Source organism: Delphinapterus leucas, chromosome X (assembly GCF_059928025.1).
Source record: "Delphinapterus leucas isolate spDelLeu-1000000601 "Yukka" chromosome X, BTC_Dleu_Yukka2, whole genome shotgun sequence".
In the NCBI taxonomy this organism is placed as follows: Eukaryota; Metazoa; Chordata; class Mammalia; order Artiodactyla; family Monodontidae; genus Delphinapterus; species Delphinapterus leucas.
The window spans coordinates 79,786,000-79,804,332 of record NC_143150.1 but is presented as its reverse complement, the minus strand read 5'-3'; the positions used below and the strand labels follow the sequence as shown (position 1 = coordinate 79,804,332).

The 18,333-nt window shown below is 36.5% G+C and overlaps 1 protein-coding gene across 5 annotated transcripts in view; it reads right to left on the bottom strand.

Moving 5' to 3' along the window:
• The window catches only part of ARHGEF9 (Cdc42 guanine nucleotide exchange factor 9), a 229,633-nt gene that overhangs the window by 11,101 nt on the left and 200,199 nt on the right, over positions 1-18,333 (bottom strand). For all 5 annotated transcript variants that reach the window (XM_022564102.3, XM_022564092.3, XM_022564103.3 and 2 more), the window contains one exon: positions 17,362-17,430. In XM_022564102.3, the coding sequence (XP_022419810.1) occupies positions 17,362-17,430 (69 nt within the window). The remainder of the gene's footprint in view (positions 1-17,361; positions 17,431-18,333) is intronic.

The window sequence follows — 18,333 nt, the reverse complement described above, 5'->3', positions numbered from 1 at the left end:
GGAAGTAGTATCATATTAAGCCATCATATAACATATTAAGACATTCACACTTCAGTGGGAAGGAACCACTTCTTTTCTAAAAGCCAGTATTTTGTTGTTTTGTTTTTGTTCTTGTTATTGTTTTCCAGCTTTATTGAGATGTAACTGACATACAATGTTGTGTAAGTTTAAGGTATGCAATGTGATAATTCATTATACATATATATTGTGAAATAATTACCACAATAAGGTTAGTTAGCACATCCATCACCTCACACAATTACCTTAAGTATACAATAGCGTATTGTTAACTACATTAACCATACTGTATATTATATCTCCAAAACTATTTCATCATATAACTAGAAGTTTGTGCCCTTTGACCAACATCACCCCACTTTCCCCAACCCCAACCCCTGGCAACCTACTTTCTGTTTCTATAATTTTACCTTTTTCAGATTGCTTATATAAATGACATATTGTATTTGTATTTTTCTGTCTGACATTTCACACAGCATAACTCCCTAAAGACCATCCATATTTCCATAAATGGCAGGATTTCCTTCTTTTTATGGTTGAATAGCATTCCACAGTGTGTATGTGTGTGTGTGTGTGTGTGTGTGCGTGTGTGTGTGTCTTTTTTGGGTGTATGGTTTATAAAAAAGGTTCTCCCATTGCATAGGTAGCCTTTTCATTTTGTTGATTGTCTTTTGCTATGCAGAAGCTTTCTAGTTTGATGTAGTCCCACTTGCTCATTTTTGTTTCTCTGGCTTTGATTTAGGTGTCATATTCAAAACCTCATTGCCAAGATCAATGTTGAGGAGTACAGGGAAAACAGGGAATACCCTGTTTTCTTCTAGGAATTTTATAGATGTGGGTCTTACACTTAAGTCTTTAATCAGTTTTGAGTTAATTTTTGTGAGTGGTGTTATATAGGAGTCCAATACAGTCCTTTGCATGTAAACATTCAATTTTCCCAATACCATTAATAAAAGAGACTATATTTCCCCCACTAAATATTCTTGGCCTCCTGACAAATATTAGTTGACCATAAGTGTGGGTTTATAATTGGGCTCTTGATTCTGTTCCATTGATCTATATGCTGTTTTTTATGCTAGTACCATACTTCTTTGATTATTATAGCTTTGTAATATAGTTTGAAATTGGGATGCATGATTGCCCCAGCTTTGTTCTTCTTTAACAGAACTGCTTTGGTAAATTGGGGTCTTTTGTGGTTCCATATGAATTTTAGGAGTATTTTCTCTCCTTCTATGAAAAATGCCATGGAATTTGAGATAAGGATTACAGCAAGTATACAGATGGCTTTATATAGTAAGGACATTTTCACAATATTAATTCTTATCATCCATGAATATGGAATATCTTTCCATTTATTTGTGTCTTCTTCAATTTCTTTCATAAATGTCTAATAGATTTCAATGTGCAGATCTTTAACCTTCTTGGTTAAACCTATTCCTAAGTACTTTACTATTTTGTGCTATTGCAAAGGGGATCATGTCCTTAATTTCTCCTTTGGATGTTTGTTGTTAGTGAAACACAACTGATTTCTGTACACTGATTTTGTATCCTGAAACATTACTGAATTCCTTTATTATTCTGATATTATTATTTCTTGGGATAGTCTTTAGAGTTTTCTATGTATGAAATCATATCATCTGTAAACAGAGACAATTTGACTTCTCACTTTCTGACTTTAATTGCTTTTTATTGCCTGACTGCTCTGGCTAGGACTTCAAGAGCTATGCTGAATAGGAGTGGTGAGGTTTGGAATCCTTGTCTTATTCCTGAACTTAGAGGAAAAGCTTTCAAACTTTCACCTCTGAGTATTGTTATTAGTGGTGAGCTTGTCATAAAAGGCATTGATTATATTGAGATATGTTCTTTGTATACTCAATTGATTGAGAGTTTTTATCACGAAAGATGTTGAATTTTGTAAAATGCTTTTTCTGCATCTATTGAGGTGATCATGTGATTTTTATCTTTCATTCTATAAATGTGGTGTGTCACATTTATTGATTTGCATATGTAGACCATGCTTGCATCCTAGAGATGAATCCCACTTGATGATGATGCATGATCCTTTTATGTGCTGTTGAATTTGGTTTGCTAGTATTTTGTTGAGAATTTTTACATCTATATTCATCAAGGATATCTAGTAATATCTTTATCCAGCTTTGGTATTGGGGTAATGCTAGCTTCATAAAATGAGTTTGAGAGTGTTCCTTTTAGGTTTTTGACTAGTTTGAGAAGGACTGTTGTTAATTCTTTTTAAAATGTTTCATGGAATTCACCAGTGAAACCATCTATCTGTTCCTGGGCTTTTCTTTGTTGGGAGGTTTGATTACTGATTCAACCTTCTCACTTGTTATTTGTCTGCTCAGATTTTGTATTTTTCCCTAATTTGAGACAATAATAGACATATTACATTGTATAAGATTAAGGTGTACAACATAATGATTTGATATATGTATATACTGCAAAAAGATAAACACATTAAGGTCACTTAACATCCATCACTTCACATAGTTACACGTTTTTTCTTTTGATGAGAACTTTTACAATCTACTCTCTTAGCAACTTTCAAATATACAATACAGTTTTGCTAACTTTAGTCTTCATGCCGTATGTTACTTCCTCAACCTCATTTATTTTATAACTGAAACTCTACCTTTTGACCACATTCACCTATTTCCCCAACCCAACACCCCTTGCATGTGGCAAACATCAATCTCTTCTCTGTTTCTACAAATTCAGTTTTATTAGATTCCCCATATAAGTGATATCATACAGTATTTGTCTTTCTTTGTCTGAATTATTTCATTTAGCATAACACCTTCCAGGTTAGTCCACGATGTGGAAAAGACAAGATTTCCCTCTTTCTACAGATGAATAATATTCCATTGTGTGTGTTTGTATATATTTATTTTACCTATTTATCTGTCAAAGGACACTTAGGTTGTTTCTATATCTTGGCTATTATGAATAATGCAGTAACAAATATGGGGTACAGATATCTCTTCAAGATAGTTATTTCTTTTCTTTAGATATATACCCAGAACTGGAATTGAATTATATGGTAGCTCTATTTTTAATTTTTTTACGAGCCTCCATACTGTTTTCCATAGCAGCTGTACCAACTTACATTCCCACCAACAGTATAAAAGGGTCTCCTTTCTCTACATCCTTCCCAGCACTTGTCTTTTGATAACAGCCTTTCTGAAAGGTGTGAGGTAATATCTCATAGTGGTTTTGATTTGCATTTCCTGATGATGAATGATGCTGAGGTACTTTTCGTGTACCTGTTGGCTGTTGGAATATTTTCTTTGAAAAATGTCTACTTAGGTCTTTGGCTTATTTTTTTTTTTACATCTTTATTGGAGTATAATTGCTTTACAATGGTGTGTTAGTTTCTGCTTTAATAACAAAGTGAATCAGTTATACATATACATATGTTCCCATATCTCTTCCCTCTTGTGTCTCCCTCCCTCCTACCCTCCCTATCCCACCCCTCTAGGTGGTCACAAAGCACCAAGCTGATCTCCCTGTGCTATGCGGCTGCTTCCCACTAGCTATTTTACATTTGGTAGTGTATATATGTCCATGCCACTCTCTCACTTTGTCACAGCTTACCCTTCCCCCTCCCCATATCCTCAAGTCCATTCTCTAGTAGGTCTGTGTCTTTATTCCTGTCTTACCCCTAGGTTCTTCACGATATTTCTTTTTTCTTAAATTCCATATATATGTATTAGCATACGGTATTTGTCTTTCTCTTTCTGACTTACTTCACTTTTATTGGAATATAGTTGATTTACAATATTGTGTTAGTTTCTGTTGTATAGCAAAGTGAATCAGTTAAACATATACATATATCTGCTCTTTTTTAGATTCTTTTCCCATAAAGGTCATTACAGAGTATTGAGCAGAGTTCCCTGTACTATACAGTAGGTTCTTATTAGTTATTTATTTTATATATAGTAGTGTGTATATGTTAGTCCCAATCTCCCAATTTATCCCTCTCTCCCTTTCCACTTTGGTAACCATAAGTTTGTTTTCTATATCTGTGACTCTATTTTTGTTTTGTAAATAAGTTCATTTGTACCATTTTTTAGATTACACATATAATCAATACCATATGATATATGACTTACTCTGTCTGACTTACTTCACTCAGTATGACAATCACTAGGTCCATCCATGTAGCTGCAAATAGCATTATTTTGTTCTCTTTTATGGCTGAGTAATATCCCATTGTATATATGTACCACATCTTCTTTATCCATTCATCCATTGATGAACATTTAGGTTCCTTCCATGTCCTGGCTATTGTAAATAGCACTGCTATGAACATTGGGGTGAATGTTTCTTTTTTTTTTTAACATATTTATTGGAGTATAATTGCTTTACAATGGTGTGTTAATTTCAGCTTTATAACAAAGTGAATCAGCTATACGTAAACATATATCCCCATATCTCCTCCCTCTTGCATCTCCCCCCCACCTCTCTACTAACAAATGTAAAATAGATAGCTAGTGGGAAGCAGCCGAATAGAACAGGGAGATCAGCTCGGTGCTTCATGTATCTTTTTGATTTATGGTTTTCTCTGGATATATGCCTAGGAGAAGGATTGCTGGATCATATGGTAGCTCTATTTTTAGTTTTTTAAAGAACTTCCATACTGTTCTCCATAGTGGCTGTACCAATTTACATTCCCACCAACAGTGTGGGAGGGTTCCCTTTACTCCACACCCTCTCCAGCATTTGTTTGCAGACTTTATGATGATGGCCATTCTGACCGGTCTGTGGTGATCCCTCATTGTAGTTTTGATTCGCATTTCTCTAATAATTAGCAATGTTGAGCATCTTTTCATGTGATTTTGGCCATCTATATGTCTTCTTTGGAGGAATGTCTATTAGATCTTCTGCCCACTTTTTGATTGGGTTGTTTGTTTGTTTATTTTTTTTGATAGTGAGCTGCATGAGCTGTTTGTATATTTGGAGTTTAATCCCTTGTCAGTTGCTTCGTTTGTAAATATTTTCTCCCATTCTGTGGGTTGTCTTGTTTTTTTATGGTTTTCCTTGCTGTGCAAAAGCTTGTAAGTTTAATTAGGTCCCATTTGTTTATTTTTGTTTTTATTTTCAGTACTCTAGGAGGTGGATCCAAAAAGATATTGCTGAAACTTATGTCAAAGAATGTTGTGCCTATGTTTTCCTCAAAGAGTTTTATAGTATCTGGTCTTACATTTAGGTCATTAATCCACTTTGAGTTTATTTTTGTGTGTGGTGTTAGAGAATGTTCTAGTTTTATTCTTGTACATGTAGCTGTCCAGTTTCCCCAGCACCATTCATTGAAGAGACTGTCTTTTGTCCACTGTATTTCCTTGCCTCCTTTGTCGTAGATTAATTGACCATAGGTACATGGGTTTATTTCTGGGCTTTCTATTCTGTTCCACTGATCTATATTTCTGTTTTTGTGCCACTACCATACATTTTTGGAAATGATTTTTTAAATTTTTGTTTTATATTGGAGTTGATTAACAATTTTGTGTTAGTTTCCAGTGTACAGCAGAGTGATTCAGTTATACACAGAGATGTATCTATTCTTTTGCAGATTCATTTCCCATTTAGATTATTACAGAGTATTGATCAGATTTCCCTGAGCTATACAGTAGGTTTTTTTGATAACTTTAGCTTTGTAGTATAGTCTGAAGTCAGGGAGCCTGATACCTCCAGCTCCATTTTTCTTTCTCAGGATTACTATGGCTATACAGAGACTTTTGTTTCCATATAAATTTAAAAAAATTGTTCTAGTTCTGTGAAAAATGTTATTGGTAAATTAATAGGGATTGCATTGAATCTGTAGATTGCCTTAGGGAGTAGAGTCATTTTGACAATATTGATTCTTCCAAACCAAGAACATGGTATATCTTTCCATCTGTGTCACCTTCAATATCTTTCATCAGAGTCTTATAGTTTTCAGAGTACAGGTCTTTTGCCTCGTTAGGTAGGTTTATTCCTAGGTATTTTATTCTTTTTGATGAGATGGTAAATGGGATTGTTTCCTTATTTTCTTTCTGATTTTTGCTGTTAGTGTACACAAATACAAGTGATTTCTGAGTGTTAATTTCGTATCCTGCAACTTTATCAAATTCATTGATATGCTCTAGTAGTTTTCTGGTAACGTCTTCAGAATCATCAATGTATAGTACCATGTCATCTGAAAACAGTGACAGTTTTACTTCTTTTCCAGTTTGGATCCCGCTCATTTCTTTTTCTTCTCTGGTTTCTGTGGCTAGGACTCCCAGAACTTGAATAAAAGTGGTAAGAGTGGACATCCTTTTCTTGTTCCTGATCTTAGAGGAAATGCTTTCAGCTTTTACCATTGAGTGTGATGTTAGCTGTGGGTTTGTTGTATATGGCCTTTATTATGTTGAGGTAGGTTCCATTTATGACCACTTTCTGGACAGCTTTTATCATAAATGGGTGTTGGAATTGCGAAAAGCCTTTTCTGCATCTATTGAGATAATCATATTTTTTTATACTTTTTAATTTGTTCATGTGGTATATCACAGTGACTAATTTGGGGATAATGAAAAATCCTTGTATCCCTGGGATAAATCCCACTTGATTGTAGTGTTTGATCCTTTTAACATATTGTTGGATTTGGTTTGCTAGTATTTTGTTGAGGATTTTTCCATCTATGTTCTTCAGTGATATTGGTCTGTAATTTTATTTTTTTGTGGTATCTGCATCTGGTTTTGGTATTAGGGTGATGGTGGCCTCATAGAATGAGTTAGGGAGTGTCCCCCCTTGCTATATTTTGGAAGAGTTTGAGAAGGATATGTGTTAACTCTTCTCTAAATGTTTGACAGAATTTGCCTGTGAAGCCATCTGATGTTGGACTTTTGTGTGAAGTTTTTTTTTTTTCGGTACGCGGGCCTCTCACTGTTGTGGCCTCTCCTGTTGCGGCGCACAGGCTCCAGATGCACAGGTTCAGCGGCCATGGCTCACAGGCCCAGCCGCTCCGCAGCATGTGGGATCCTCCCGGACCGGGGCACGAACTCGTGTCCCTGCATTGGCAGGCGAACTCTCAACCACTGTGCCACCAGGGAAGCCCTGAAGTTTTTAAAATAAGTTTCAATTTCAGTACTTGTGATTGCTCTATTCATATTTTCTATTTCTTCCTGGTTCAGTCTTGGGAGATTTTACCTTTCTAAGGATTTGTCCATTTCTTCTAGGTTGTCCATTTTATTGGCATATAGTTGCCTGTAGTAGTCTCTTATGATCCTTTGTATTTCTGTGTTGTCCAAAGTAACTTCTTTTTCATATCTAATTTTAGTGATCTGAGCCCTATCCCTTTTTTTCTTGATGGGGCTGGCTTAAAGTTTATCAATGTTGTTTATCTTTTCAAAGAACCAGTTTTTAGTTTCACTGTCTTTTCTCTTGTTTTCATCATCTCTATTGCATTTGTTTCTGTTCTGATGTTTATGATTTCTTTCCTTGTACTAACTTTGGGTTTTGTTTGTTCTTATTTCTCTAGTTGCTTACGGTGTAAATTTTTGTTGTTTATTTGTGATTTTTCTTGGTTCCTGAGGTAAGACTGCATTGCCACAAACTTCACTCTTAGAACTGCTTTTGCTGCATCCCATACGTTTTGGATCATCGTGTTTTCATTTTCGTCTGTCTCTAGGTAGTTTTGAATTTCCTCTTTGATTTCTTCAGTGATCCATTTGTTGTTCAGTAACATATAGTTAGCCTCCACATGTTTCTGTTTTTTGCAGTTTTTTTTTTCATGTAGTTGATTCCTAATCTCAACATTGCAGTTGGAGTGCTGGCTTGATATAATTTCAATTTTCTTAAATATAGTGAGGCTTACTGTATGGTACACCATGTTATCTGTCCTGGAAAATGTTCTATGTGCACTTGAGAAGAATGTGCATCTTCTCCTTTTAAATGGAATATTCTATAAATATCAATTAAGTCCATTTGTCTAATGTGTCATTTAAGATTTTGTTTCCTTATTGATTTTCTGTCTGAATGATCTGTCCATTGATGAAAATGGGGTGTTAAAGTGCCCCGATATTATTGTGTTACTGTCAATTTCTCATTTTATGGCTGTAAGAATTTGCCTTATATATTGAGGTGCTCCTATGTTGGGTGCATAAATATTTACAATTGTTATATCTTCTTCTTGGATTGATGCTTTGCTCATTATGTGGTATCCTTTTTGTCTCTTGTAACAGTCTTTATTTCAAAGTCTATTTTGTCTGATATGAGTATCACTACTCCAGCTTTCTTTTGATTTCCATTTGCATGGAATACCTTTTTCCATCCCCTCATTTTCAGTCTGTATGTGTCTCTAGATTTCATGTGGGTCTCTTGTAGACAGCATATATGTGTCTTTTTTTTTTTAATTTGGATATAGTTGTTTTACAATGTCATGTTAGTTTCTACTGCACAGTGAAGTGGAGTTCCCTTTGCTATACAGCAGGTTCTTGATAGTTTTCTATTTTATACATATTAGTGTATATATGTCAATCCCATTCTCCCAATTCATGCAACCCCCATCCCCCCTTGGTGTCCATACATTTGTTCTCTACACCTATGTCTCTATTTCTGCCTTGCAAACTGGTTCATCTGTACTATTTTTCTAGATTCCACATATATGTGTTAATATATGATATTTATTTTTCTCTTTCTGACATACTTCACTCTGTATGACAGTCTCTAGGTCCATCCATGTCTCTACGAATGACCCAATTTTGTTCCTTTTTACAGCTGAGTAATATTCCATTGCATATATATACCACATCTTCTTTTTCTTTTTTAAATCAATTACGTCAGTCTATGGCTTTTTGTTTGAGGATTTAATCCATTTACATTTGAGATAATTACTGATCTGTATGTTCTTATTGGTATTTTGTTAATTGTTTTGGATTAGTTTCTGTAGTCCTTTTTTCTTCCCTTCCCTTTTTGTTCTCTTCTCTTGTGATTTGATGACTATGTTTAGTGTTGTGTTTGGATTGCTTTTTCTTTTTTTGTGTGTTTGTATCTGTTCTAGATTTTTGCTTTCTGCTTACCATGAGGTTTTGATATAGCAGACTACATATATACAAGGTTTTTTAAAGTTGCTGGTCTCTTAATTTTAAATGGATTTCCAATATCCTGCATTTGTATGCTCCTCTTCTCACTATTGCTGTTTTTGTTATCATATTTTGTGTGGATGCTTGCCTACCTTTACTGTATGTTTGCCTTTACAGTTGCACTTTCCCATTCATAATTTTCTTGTTTCTAGTTGTGGTCTCTTCTTTTCCATGTAGAGAATTCCCCTGAGCATTTGTTGTACAGCTGGTTTGGTGGTGGTGAATTTTCTTAGCTTTTGTTTGCAAAGCATTTGTTTTTCCATGGAATCTGCATGAGAGCTTTGCTTGGTAGAGTATTCTTGGTTGTGTTTTTTCCCTTTCATGGCTTTAGATATATCGTGCCACTCCCTTTGGGGCTGCAGAGCTACTGCTGAACAATCAGCTGATAACTTTATGGAAATTCCCTTGTGTGTTATTTGTTGCTTTTCCTTTGTTGCTTTTAATATTTTCTCTGCCTTTTTTGTCAATTTTATTAATATATGCCTCAGTATGTCCCTCCTTGGGTTTATCCTGTATGGGACTCTCTGCACTTCCTGGTCTTGAGTGGGTGTTTCCTTTCCCATGTAAGGGAAGTTTTTGGCTATTATCTCTTTAAATATTTTCTCAGGACCTTTCTCTCTCTCTTCTCCTTCTGGGACCCCTATAATGCAAATGTTTTTGCATTTAATGTTGTCCCAGATGTCTCTGAGACTGTCCTCATTTCTTTTCATTCTTTTTTCTTTATTCTGTTTTGCAGCAGCAATTTCCCCCAATCTGTCTTCCAGCTCACTTATTTGTTCTTCTGCCTCACTTTTTCTATTGATTCCTTCTAGTGCATTTTTCATTGCAGTTATTGTATTGTTTAATCTTTGTTCTTTTAAGCTTCTAGCGCTTTATTAAACATTTCTTGTATCCTATTGGTCTGTGCGCCATTTTTTTTCTGACATCTTGAATCATCTTTACTCTCATTACTCTGGATTCTTTTCCAGATAGGTTGCCTATCTCTACTTCACTTAGCTGTTCTTCTGGGGTTTTAGCTTGTTCTTTCCTCTGGAACATATTTCTCTGCCATCTAATTTTGTTTAGATTTCTGTCTTTGTGGTCTCTGTTCCTCACACTGCAGGATTGTAGCTTTTCTTGCTTCTGGTGTCTGCACCTTGCTGGGTGAGGTGGGACCAGTGGCTTATACAGGCTTCCTGGTGGGAGAGACTGGTGTCTGCCCACTGGTGGGTGGAGCTAGATCTTGTCCCTCTGGGGGTAAGGCCATGGCAAGTGGTGTGTTTATAGGTGGTTGTTGGCTCAGGACGACTTTAGGCAGCCTGTCTGCTGATGGGTGGGGCTGCGTTCCCACCATGTTCATTGTTTGGTCTGAGGCATTCAAGTGCTGGATACTACAGGCTGTTGTCCAGGTCTTGGTGTCAATATGATGACCTCTGGGAGAGCTCATGATGATCAATATTCCTTGGAGACCCCACCACCAGTGTCCTTGTCCCCACAGTGACCCACAGCCTACCCCTGCCTCCCTAGGATACTCTCCAAGGCCCGCAGGTAGGTCTGGCCCAGGATCCTATGGAGTCACTGCTTTGCCCTGGGTACCAGTGCATGTGAAACCTTGTGTGCTCCCTCCAAGGGTGTAGTCTGTTTCCACCAGTCCTGTGGAACTCCTAGACTCAAGCCCACTGGCCTTCAAAGCCAAATGTTTTGTGCACTCCTCTTCCCATTGCCAGACCCCCAGGCTGGGGAGACTGATGTGGGGCTCAGAACTCTCACTCCTGTAGGAGAACCTCTGTGATATATTAATTTTCCAGTTTGTGGGTTGCCCAGTTGGTGGGTATAGGATTTGATTATATTGCAGAAGCACCCCTCCTACCATCTCATTGTGGCTTCCTCTTTGTCTTTGGGTGTAGAGTGCATATTTTGGTAGGTTGGGGTCTTTTTTGTCGATGGTTATTCAGCAGTTAGTTTTGATTTTGTTGTTTTTGTGAGAGGAGATAAGCTCAAGTCCTACTCTGCCATCTTGTCTCCTGCCCCTGTCATATTTTCTTCTTCACGTTTTTGTGTTACTAATTAGCATACTTTCATTTCAGCTTGAAGAACCTTCAGCATTTATTGTAAGACAAATCTAGTGATGATTAACTCTTTCAGCTTTTTTTTTTGGTCTGGAAAATTCTTTTTCTCTCCTTTATTTCTGAAGACAACTTTTCTGGGTACAGCATTCCTGGTTGGGTGTTATTTTCTTTCAGTACTTTGAATATAACATTCCACTCTCTCCTTGCCTGCTAGGTTTCTTTTGAGAAATCTGCTGATAGCCTTATGCAGGTTCCCATGCATATGAGAATCGTTTTTTTCTCTTGCTGCTCTTAACCTTCTCTTTTTGTCTTTGATTTTAGACAGCTTTATTATAATGTATCTTAGAGAAGACCATTTTGGGTTGAATTGTTTGGAGACCAGTGAGCCACATGAACTTAGATATCCAAATATCTACCCAGAATTGGGAAGTTCTAGTCATTATTTATTTAAATGATCTTTCTTCCCCTTTCTCCCTCTCTTCTTCTGGAACTCCAATATTTTGTAGATTGTTAATCTTAATTTTATCCTATAAGTCACACACGCATACTTCACTCTTTTAGATTCTTTTTTTTTTTTCCTACTCTGACTAGTCAATTTCAAATGATCTTTCTTTGACTTCACAGATACTTTCTGCTGGCTCATCAGGTCTGCTATTGATGCTGTCTACTGTATTTTTCATTTCATACATTGTATTCTTCAGCTCTATAACTTGTTTGGTTCTTTTTATGATTTCTACTCTGTTAAATTTCTTATTTTGTTCATGATGTTTTCCTGATTTTGTTGAATTGTTTCTATTGTAGCTCATTGAGCTTCCTTAACACAACTATTTTGAATTGTTTATCATGCAAATCACAGATCTCCTGGTCTTTGTGTGTCAGCTTCTGGAAATTATTGCATTCCACTGATGATGTCTTGTTTCCTTGATTTTTCATATTCCTTCTAGTCTTGTGTTGCTGTCCCCTCCTCCAGTTTTTATTGACTGGCCTCATCTATACATCCAATCATAGATTATTTGGTCTGGAACTTCTCCACTGGACTCCCAGACTTTTACAAAAAAACTCTCATCTGTTGGTGAAAATCTGTGTTCTTTAGGGAGATGACAGTAGAAAACTATTTTGTCATTTTGAGGATGTTGTCAGTTTTCAAGGGTGGTAAGTGTCAAAAATACAAGTGTTCCAGAGGCCAAACAATTATATGTAGATATTAGGGAGGGAATTTGGGGAGTGCTCATTTTATTTTTTAAATTAAGCTTTTTATTTTGAGATCATTGTAGATTCACATGCAGTTGTAAGAGAAAATATAGAGATATACCTTGCACCCCTTACTCAATTTCTCCAATGACAGCATTTTGCAAAACTATATTACAATATTACAGCTAGGATATTAACATTGTTACAGGATACAGTCAAGAGTCATAACATTTCTATCATCATAAGGATTACTCGTGTTATTCTTTTATAACCACACTCACTTCTTTCCTTTCCCTACTCCTTCCTTAACCCCTGGCAAGCAATAATATGTTCCCTATTTCCAAATTATATCATCTGAAGAATGTTATATAAATGGAGTTATACCATATGTAACCTTTGGATGTTGGCTTTTCTCAATCAGCATGAGTCCTTAGAAATTCTCCCAAGTTGGTTTATGTACCAATAGTTGGCTCCTTTTTATTGGTGTGTTATATTCCATGGTATAGATGTACCAGAATCTGCTTAATTACACCCATTGAAAGACATCTACGTTGTTTCTAGTTTGGGCTATTATGAAAAAGCTGCTATGGGTATTTGTTTAGAAGTTTTTAAGTGGCAATAAGTTTTTGTTTCTCTGGGATAAATGCCCAGATGTGTCATTGCTGGGTCATTTGGTAGTTGTATGTTTTATGTCTTAAGAAACTACCAAACTATTACATAAAATAGTGGCTGTACTGTTTTACATTCTCACAAGCAAGGTATGAATGATTCTGTTTCCATGCACCCTTGCCAACATTTGGTGTTTTCACAATATTTTCTATTTTAGCCTTTGTAATAGATATGTAATGACATCTCATTGTGGTTTTAATTTACATATTTCCAATGATTAATAATGTTGAACATTTTTTCATGTGTGTAACTGATATCCATATATCCTCTTCAGTGAATTATCTGTCTTGCCCATTTTCTAATTGAAGCGTGTAGTTTTGTTTGTTTGTTTTTACTATTGAGTTTTTAAATTTTTATTTATTTATTTATGGCTGTGTTGGGTCTTAGTTTCTGTGCAAGGGCTTTCTCTAGTTGCGGCGAGTGGGGGCCACTCTTCATCATGGTGCATGGGCCTCTCACTGTCGTGGCCTCTCTTGTTGTGGAGCACAAGCTCCAGATACACAGGATCAGTAGTTGTGGCTCATGGGCCTAGTTGCTCCGCGACATGTGGGATCTTCCCAGACCAGGGCTCAAACCCGTGTCCCTTGCATTGGCATGCAGATTAACAACGACTGTGCCACCAGGGAAGCCCTTACTATTGAGGTTTGAGAGTTCTTTATATATTCTAGATACCAATGTTTTGTCAGATACGTGGTTCGCAAATATATTCCCTAGCCTGTAGCTTGTTTTTTCATCCTCTTTACATGGTCTTTCATGGGGCAAAATTTTCTATTTTGATGAGGTTAATTTTATCAATTTTTTATTTTATAGTTCAAGCTTTTGGTGTCAGTTCTAAGAACTTCTTTGCCTAGACCTAAATCCTGATAATCTTCTCCTACTGTTTTCTAAAATTTTGCAGCTTTAAATTTAAGTTCATTATCTATTTTGAGTTAATTTTTATAGGGTGTAAAATTAGGTTGAGATTATTTTTACTTTTGGCCTGTGGAAGCCCAATTGCTTCAGTGCCATTTGTTTAAAAGGCATCCTTCCTCCACTGAATTGCTTTTGTACCTTTGTGAAAAATCAGTTGGGCATATTTGTGTAGGTCTGTTTTTGGTTTCTCTATTCTGTTCCATTGATCTAACATGTCTATCCCTCTACGAACACCAAACTGTCTTGGTTATTGTAGCTATATAATTAGTTTTCAAATCAGGGTAGACTTATTATTCAAACTTTATTCTATTTCAAGTTTATTTTAGTTATTCTGGGGTACTCATTTGATTTTGAGCTGGCCCTAAAGCCTCTGGAGATTGGGACTGTACTCATGGCCCTAGGGAGCTCCATGATGACAAACTGAAATGGGTTGATGAACCAGGAATTAGCAACCAACTCTCAAGAAGTTATATATCAATTCTTAAAAACAATGCAGTGTAAAAAGGCAAATGTAAAGTGAAAAGGCCTCCCTTGGAGCTAGGCTCTGTCCTCTCTGCTTTTCTTCCAGCCAGGCTTCCCCTTCTCCAGAAGAGTAGACTGAGTTAATAAGGTCCCATGGCATTACAGATTGTGTTGGAATCTGTATTAAGTCTGAACTAGAGAAATCCTAACAACAATGCTCCCTATCACTTCCAGGAAGGGGTTATTGGAAGGATTAAGAAAGCTGGCTTTCTCAGGTATCTGAGAGAACCCCCTTCTTGCTCTTCCTATGTATATGATAAAACTATTGAACTACTAAGCTGTACAATCACTTCTACATGTGTAGTGCCCTTGAGTCTCAAAATATATCACTTACCACAGCCCTGGACTAGGAGAGCCTTGAAAACTCGAAATAGAAATAAGGGAATCAATTTTTAGGAATTCTGTGAAGTTTGAGACTAGATAAGTTTCTTTGAAGACTTCAGGATTGCTATTAAACATGGAAAGCTGTTTAGGTGAACCATTGTTTAAATATTGGGAGACAAGAGAGGACATGCAAGGGATAGCCTTGAGACAAGGCAGAGAAGGAACCTGACACAAAGGTTTGGTATGAGCGAGTAGGACTCTTTTCTAGTTCGTTGCTTTGTGCATGTTCCTCTGCTTTATGGTTTCTCAGTGAAAAGATAAGCCAGTCTCAGATAGACTTGAGGGAACTTGGGCTGAAGTAAAGGAACACCATCCCATCATGAAGGTTAGTGTGGTAGGGACAGTGGAGGAATTCAGAGTGAGAGAAGCTCAGAAGGTGAGAGCCTCCAGGTAACAGAGGTGGGCCAGTAGGACAGTAACCACTTTGTAACCTGAGGACTGTCCAGGTGGCTGGGGCTCATATCTCTAAGGAAGAAGCACATTCTCTCAAAGGATTCTACTATTCATACAGATCATAGACTTACTGTTATGAACTCCAGATTACTTTCTAAACTGTCATGTTTTCATGCCTAAGAAGTTAGAAGTGGTTGCCTTTAATTCCCTATCTAAAGTGAATCATATTTCCATGATGAGGGAAAGTGCCAGTGAGGGCCTCCCAAGAGTAAGAAGCAACAAACAGTTAGAAGGAAGGCCATGTCTAGCCAGAGGCCCAAGCCAGGTACACTCCTCAATTGGAAATCAGATCTTCACAGGCACTCAGCCTCCTCAATGAAAAGGAACCTCATTAGGAATAATTAAGGGTGCTTTATGTGGCTGCTAGAATTTCAGGCAACTTGAATCTGATCATTTTATATGGTGACTCATTCTGAACCAAACAGCCCTTTAAAAGAGCACAAGGGAGGACCTAGGGAAAGTGAAGTCTCATTAAGAGTCATGTACCAAAATGTTCATTGCAGCTCTATTTACAATAGCCCAGAGATGGAAACAACCTAAGTGCCCATCATCAGATGAATGGATAAAGAAGATGTGGCACATATATACAATGGAATATTACTCAGCCATAAAAAGAAATGAAATTGAGCTATTTGTAATGAGGTGGATAGACCTAGAGTCTGTCATACAGAGTGAAGTAAGTCAGAAAGAGAAAGACAAATACTGTATGCTAACACATATATATGGAATTTAAGAAAAAAAATGTCATGAAGAACCTAGGGGTAAGACAGGAATAAAGACACAGACCTACTGGAGAACGGACTTGAGGATATGGGGGCGGGGAAGGGTGAGCTGTGACAAAGCGAGAAAGAGGCATGGACATATATACACTACCAAACGTAAGGTAGATAGCTAGTGGGAAGCAGCCGCATAGCACAGGGAGATCAGCTCGGTGCTTTGTGACCGTCTGGAGGGATAGGGAGGGTGGGATGGAGGGAGATGCAAGAGGGAAGAGATATGGGAACATATGTATATGTATAACTGATTCACTTTGTTATAAAGCAGAAACTAACACACCATTGTAAAGCAATTATACCCCAATAAAGATGTTAAAAAAAAAAAAGATTGCCTACCCTGGGGACAATGATAGTGGCTGTCAGTAATAGAAAGAGCTGTCAGTAATTGAGGCAAGACAGAAAAGTGAGCTGTGCTTTCCCATCATGGAGGATCATCAGAACCCTGAGATGGAGAGGAGAGATCAGAGGACTTGGAGTCAAGCTGACTTAAGTTCAGAGTCACTTTATCCCAAAGATCCTCAGTTTCTTTATCTGGACAATGGGGCAAATAATGCCTACTTTTTCAGGGGTACCATAAAAATGAAATGAAGGAACTTATATAGAATGACTGGTACTGAATAAGTTCTCGAAAAAAGGAAGGGATAGTTCCTAGCTTTTGTTTAATTAAGCATTTTAATTTTTTCTAGTTCAGGAAAATGAGAAAATAAAGCTTCATTTCATATTCAGATTGATCCCCAAGGTATTTTTCTTTTTTAAATACTTTATGGTTCAAAAAGAGAATAACTATCTGAATCTTCTGTCTAGGTTCAGTTTGAAGTTGTCCATTCTGATTTGGGGTTCCTGATTTCACAAATGCTCCCAAACCAATGAAAGAATTGTTATGCACATTACCCTAATATATTTATACATATTAATAAATTCTACAAATTTACTATTGTCCAACTGTTTCTAAATTGTTAGTAAAGTTTAGTTTCTTCTTTTATTTAAGTGAAAATAAAGGAAACAGAGGTTCTATTTTTACCTGTACCCAATGTGCTATCTTTGGACATGACTGCCTTAAATTATTCACTCCTAAACCTTAAGTCTTTTAAGACCATTTGCCAACTGTCATCAGGGACACCTGGGTATCTGGTCATTTCCCACCACCCCAAGTGAACTTTAGCATGGAAACAAGCCTAGGAATATGCAAGCACATAGCCTATGGCTTCTCAGTCTCACAACGAGAGTGGGTGAGGTCAGGGAGTTTGTAGTTAAAGGCAGTTTTACCTTTTTGTTTCGGGACTTTTCTCACAGTCATTGCAGCCTGCCTCTTCTGATTTTCAGAAATTTCAAAGCCTATAACATAAAAAATACATGACTTTGTTATGAGAAACATAGACCTTTCTTAAATGTATAAATTAGTACAACTTTTCTGGAAGAGTAATTTTGCCAAGATATATCAAAAGTTTTGAAAAGCAAAAAAAGGAAAGTGGTCAGAAACTTGGACAAAGACTTACAACAATGCATTTCAATGTATAGAGGGGCAAAAAAGTGAGATCATGAGTTAAGAGGCTGTTAAATGGAGAATGGTTGAATAAAATATAGTATAAAGTGGAAAAATATTTCACAACCAAAAGCAAAAACACAAAGAAAAGGAAAAAAAATGAGTCAAAGATAAGTGATTACAACAGAAAATGTATATAGACTTAATGAAACTTTCAGGAGAAAAAAAAATTGAATGGCAAAAAGTAAGTAATTAATGAAATAACCAAGATGTCTGTGCAAGTTCTTTGTGAATTTTTTAATTGAGTTACTTGGTTTTTGGCTAATTGAGTTGTAGGAGATCCTTATATATTTTGGAAATTATCAGATATATGGTTTGCAAATATTTTCTCCCATTTAATAGGTTGTCTTTTTGTTCTGTTGTTTCTTTCCTTTGCTGTGCATAAGCTTTTTCATTGTATGTAGTCCCACTTGTCTATTTTTGCTTTGCTGTCCATGTTTTTGGTGTCATATCCAAGAAATCATTGCCAAAGAACAATGTCAAGAAGTATTTCTCCAATGTTTTCTTCTAGTATTTTTACAGTCTCCAATCATATGTTTAAGCCTTCAGTTCACTTTGAACTGATTTTCATGTATGGTATAAGGTAGGAGTTCAATTTCATTCTTTTGCATGTGGATATCCAGTTTTCACAACACCATTCATTGGAAAACTATCCTTTCCCAATTGTGTATTCTTGGGACCCTTGTTGAAGATAT